General features: G+C 41.9%; 2 protein-coding genes across 2 annotated transcripts; both read left to right on the top strand.

The window, feature by feature from the left end:
• Positions 1–673: 673 nt before the first annotated feature.
• On the top strand, positions 674–2332 carry LOC122074653 (hsp70 nucleotide exchange factor FES1-like; the record flags this gene model as incomplete). The annotated part of the gene is given in 5 exon segments (XM_042639572.1): positions 674–801; positions 925–1083; positions 1166–1351; positions 1648–1855; positions 1949–2332. Coding segments are annotated over 5 exon segments (713 nt in total), but the record flags the coding sequence as incomplete, so codon positions are not given.
• A 1040-nt stretch (positions 2333–3372) lies between these two features.
• LOC122074654 (inactive protein FRIGIDA-like) lies at positions 3373–4536 on the top strand. The gene has a single exon (XM_042639573.1). The coding sequence runs from the start codon at positions 3514–3516 to the stop codon at positions 4453–4455; it is 942 nt and encodes a 313-aa protein (XP_042495507.1). The 5' UTR covers positions 3373–3513; the 3' UTR covers positions 4456–4536.
• Positions 4537–5463: the final 927 nt, after the last annotated feature.

The raw sequence follows: 5463 nt of genomic DNA, 5'->3' as shown, positions 1-5463 counted from the left end.
CTGCAAAAAGAGAGTAAAACCCAAGGTAGCTTCATTCTCAATATGTAAAATGCATGTTTTACTACACTAGATTTCACACACAAATGTGCTCATCAGCTTGTTATAATACTGGTTTGCAGTTTGTCTTGTGTATGAGCGAGTACTGGATTACACCCCATCCAGAAAAATCAAAGAAAGAAGAAAATGTACAAATTTGGAGGATCCAACAAAGATCCATACCTATGCCCATGTCATCTTGTCCTACATGGGTAATTCAGCGAAACAAATCACTGCTCTCACTCTTTTTCCCACCCCCTTTCCCCAAAAATGCACATTACGGTCCCTTCTTCCGAATTGCGGATGCAGTTTCTTTTCTTGGCCAAATACTGTCTGCTCTTATGCTTTCCTGGTAGTAGTGGCTGTGCCCAATCCGCTATTTGCATGCACCAGTTATATGACAGAAGACTTCACCCAAAAAAATAAAAAAATAAAACGACATAAGAAAGGATTGATGGGAGCTCAAAGTTGAAACTTGAAGAAACATATCTTTGAGGCCTGTGCCTTGATTTCAGAAGTTTTTTACCCTGGGGATTTGGAAGGAAAAGAGGAGGAAACTTGTTTATTCTATTTCTATTACGTGAGCAAATGTTGTCTGCTTTTGATTTCCCTGGTAATGTGCTCTTATTTTTATTAGATCTGAGCAAACTTGGGGGCCTGGCAGTGGTGATTCTAGAGCTTGATAACTCTAACCTGGAGATAAGGAGCACTTCTGCATGGATTATTGGAAAAGCCAGTCAAAACAACCCAGTTGTCCAGAAGCAGGTCAGCGAATGATCTTTCTTTCTTTATTGTTGCGTTACTTGTTAATTACTCATATATGTTTTTCAATATCTTTTCTTGCTTGTGTTTGACATTATCTGATCATAAAATGCTAATGTGTCTCAGATTTTAGAGCTTGGTGCACTGAAGAAACTAATGGGGATGGTGAAATCCAGTTCCGAGGAAGAGGCAGCAAAAGCCTTATATGCTGTGTCAGCATTAATCAGGGGAAATTTAGATGGGCAGGAACTGTTCTATGCGGAAGGTGGAGATTTGATTCTACAGGTTGATTGGTAAAGAATTAGGAATGCACTTCAAATTACCTACTTGTAATTCCTTTTGTTGACTGATAATTTTCCGTTTGTAGGACATAATGAGAAACTCCAGCATTGATATCAGACTTCGTAGGAAATCTGTTTCTCTTTTAGCAGATTTGGTGGACTTTCAGTTAGCAAATGCGAATAAGCAAGAGCTTCCTTTCTTGTCCAATCCTTTCTTCTTGAAAAATGTGGTTGATCTGATGAGCTCGAGGGACCTTGATCTGCAGGAAAAGGTGTTCTCTTTGGTGGTTTTTGGCTTTAAATTTGTCTTACATCATAAAAAATGGTGCTAAATAAAAAATGCAATACATTGCTCCTTCGTGTTCAGATAATTTGTTCATTTAAGGTGCATAATTTTGATTTTACATCATTTGTGCAGAGGTGGGAGGAGAATGAGGGTTTCATTGTGCCATACACCCATACAAACACGCACTTGATCATACACATGCACATATTCATGCAAACATAACTGATGATTTTGGGTTCTTTCCCAATAAGTGATCCTGCATTTTGATTCATACTTTTACAGGCATTAATGGCAATTAAGAGTCTCCTACAGCTCAGAACAACTGAAGCTCTAGTTCTCAAAGACTTCTGTGGTCTGGATGGGGCGCTTGAGAGGATGCGAGAGCATTTTCAGCAATTACTATCAGAGGAATATGAGAGAGATTTTGTAAGGGACCTGGAAAGCCTCCATGGAGAAGTGAAGGCAATTTTCCATAGCAAGCTAGAAAAAGGTACATTTAGAGGGTTACTTGGGTTTTGATCTCTAAATTTGGGTCCTGCTATGAGGTTCATGGAGAACACTTTGGTCATTGAATATGTTACAGGTAACATGGGTGCCAAATTCCAGGAACACTAGCAGTTATTGATGGATGCAAGTCCTATCGTACTTCAGTTATAGCACTTTTTTTGATCTGGTGGGCCAGTGGACTTGGATCTCCCTGTTAAACTTCTATCCTGTTATGTTATTCGTCTGGAGGAAACAGCGGTTAGGTCATCATTCTGGAGTATGGAATTTTCAATCTACTGAAAAAACTGCTACAATTGGAAGTCTCTCAATTGTATGTTCACTTTTGTCCTTGGGTGAATGCTTTAATAGACTTTAACTACTGCTATGTCGCTGTCTGGGTCTGTTTGTGAGCAATGAATGTGTTCAAGGGAAAAAAAGAGGGCAAAGTAATGGAATGAAGCTACAAAGATGTTAAAAGAAAGTTCATGCCCCTTAAAAATTTTACATATTTTATTATGACTATGTTTGGTTGCAAGGGGAATTAAACAGAAAAGAAATGAAATTTGTATATTTGATTCTACGGCCTGTCGCTCTTGGCCGGCTGGCCTTCTGGTTGACTGTTGCCCTTATCAACCCTGGTTGTGAGCTAATCCCTTGCTGACCATGTCGCTCTTGGCTGGGGTCTATTGCCTGTCAACCTAGCAGTGGACCTCTGCTCCCCTCCTATGCCCTTTGCATCTCTCCGCCACTCCCTCACCCTTGCCACTTGCATCTCTCTCCCCCGCTCTGCATTGCCCTCTGCATCTCTAAGCCATCAGCTGCCCTAGGATTCTGACTTTAGAAGTATTATGGCTGCAACCAACTGCCCATCCTAATCTGAATCTGCCGATTATTCGCCAATGAGTCAAAGCCATGGTTGCAAACCCCTTTGGCCCACCGTACCAGGGTTTCAAAAATCAGTGAATTGAATTGATAATCGGTTGATTTGCATTGGAATCAGCCAAGGCGGCCCAAGACCGAAACTGAATTCTGTTGTTTCGAATAAAAATATTTAAACTAAAATATAAAATCCCCTAAATCGATTGAGTTTTCAGATCAAATGTTCAATTTTAGAGTTTTTGAGACCGATTATGTCCGATACGATCTGAATGTCGGCAGGACCGATTCCTGATTTTAAAACCCTACACCCACCCTCCTTCCCTTTTCTACTGTTCCGTTCCCACCAACATGAAAGTTACAATACCGCACGCTATCTCGAGGATGTTATACATTGAACCGTGGTCTCTCTAAAAAACCGTGGTGTTCTACCCGTACAAGGAAAAAAAGAAAAAAAGAAGAAAAGAAAAAAAGAAAAAAAGAAAAAAAGAAAAAAAGAAAAAAAGAAAAATGATCGTTTTATCTCAAAACGCCAGGGACCTGCATGTAATTTAACCCTTTTTCAAGTTTCCACCATGAGCCTTCTCTAGGGTTTGTTTGGACATTTCAAGGATGAGAAGCGGATGAGTAGAACTGTAGAACGGAATTGAGAAAGTTGGAATTCCTGTATGCGTCGGGCCGTTCCTTAAAAGAGGAAGGAGAGCCGAGAGCCCATTCCAATTTCCAACGCGAGCTTTAATCGACTTCCCTGTGAAGCCGTGAAGGTGGAGGACGAACCCATCCGCCATGGCAGCAGCGTTGTCAGACTCGGCAGCCGTTGGGAAGCGGGGAGGAGGAGAGCCAACAGCAACAGCAGCTGCACGATTCGTCCAGGAGGAAAGAAAGGAGCTCCCTCTTCTCCAGAAGGTGGATGAGCTCCGGGATTTGTCCTCCGCTCTGTCTACTTTCAGGTGCCGTTGGGATGAGTTGCAGAAGCATCTCGCTTTCATCCAAAATGCTATCGAAGTGAGGAGTAAGCGGTCTAATACGGAGCACGTGATCCCATTGCAGCTGCCGCCAGAGGTAGTTCCTTCAGTAGATGCCCCCGCCTCCGGTTCTGCTAATTCACCACTTCCGGATTTGGCCGGGCTTTCTAGCCGGGATCTCTCGCAACTCTCATCCCCCAGTGGCGAAATGGCTAAGAATTCATCCTGGTCCGAGTTTGAATCGCTATGTGAGACAATGGGTAGCCGTGGCTTACGCAAATACATAGCCTCTCGTCTCTCTGACGTTGCCAAACTCCGTGAAGAAGCTCCTGCAGCTCTAAAGCGTGCCCCCAACCCAGCCAAGCTCGTCTTGGACTGCATTGGCCGGTTTTATCTCCAGGGTAGCAAAGCGTATACCAAGGATTCTCCGATGGTTCCTGCCCGACAGGCCTCGGTGCTCATGTTGGAATTCTTCCTCCTCGCGGATTGCGTTGAGAATGGGACTGATCCCTTAGTCAAGGAAGAAGCTGAGGCCGCAGCAGTTGCTTGGAGGAAGAGGCTGATCAGTGAAGGGGGTGTCTCCAAGGCCCACAGCGTGGATGCTAGGGGGCTGCTTCTCTTTATTGGTTGCTATGGCATCCCATCTGTATTTGGATACCAAGATCTCAGTGATCTTATTCGGTCGAGTAGTCCAAGGGAGATTGCTGATGCCCTTAGACGGTCGCGTTTCCTCCTTGACAGAGTCCCAGGTATTGGTTTCTGATAAGGGTTTCTGTTAGTCTGTTGCGTACTAAAACATGCTTCAGGTCTAGCTATCTGCTAATATTAAAGAATGCTTGTTGCTGTCCCTCAACAATAAATAATTCTACTGAATTTTAGAATTTTCAGTTACTCAACTGGAACAACTCAAAACAGTAATGGAAGTAGTAGACGCCATCTGGTTTAGGTAGGGAAAGGATGATAGTCATCCTTTTAGGTCCACAATGCTCGAACCGTATGAAGAGAAGAAGTATCACAATATCTCAGCAGACTCAGCTCCCAAATTTCATTTAATAGTCGTAATCATCCTTTTAGGTCCACAATGCTTTGGATGTTGCCTTGACTTTTTTAATTGTTTTAAAATGCTTTTCAACTTAGTAGCCCTTCACTCAATATTTCCTTCTATTAGGCCTTGGGGAAGAATGTATAAACATAATTTATGAATAACTAGAGTACTAGACCCATCTAAATACTTAAAACCAATTCTAACACTAGTTTACCAAAAAAAAAAAACTACTTTCTTATTTTGAACCAAAGGCTCAAGTGTACAGTTTCCAAACTGATGACAAGTTTAAAACACCAATGGGTGTTTACGGCTTTCCTAAACACATAAAATTGTAATGTAAAAATATATCTGGATTAAATTCCCAATCAAATTAAATTTTCCTAAAATTGAAACCTTGCCATGGTTTGTACACTATCAATAAATTGGCCATAACTTTCCCATGGCACTGAAGTATCTCCATCAAATGTCTAAGCCTTGAATCTTTCAAAGATACTAATTTGAGCCAATTTATCCACATTGGAGAATCATATTATCGTGAGATGGTCTTTAGGGTCAGAAGTCTTGTCGTATTATTCATAATTTTCTTTGGTGAAAGTTTTCCTTCACCCGTAGACAAGGAAGAATTCCTTCATCATTGGTGAGTGACCTCAAGATTGGACTCTTGGGTTATCATTACACTCTCACCCCTTACTTGACGAAGTTGAATTACCCTCCCATGTGGCCATC

Source organism: Macadamia integrifolia, chromosome 3 (genome assembly GCF_013358625.1).
Source record: "Macadamia integrifolia cultivar HAES 741 chromosome 3, SCU_Mint_v3, whole genome shotgun sequence".
In the NCBI taxonomy this organism is placed as follows: Eukaryota; Viridiplantae; Streptophyta; class Magnoliopsida; order Proteales; family Proteaceae; genus Macadamia; species Macadamia integrifolia.
This window is presented reverse-complemented; position numbering and strand designations above follow the sequence as displayed.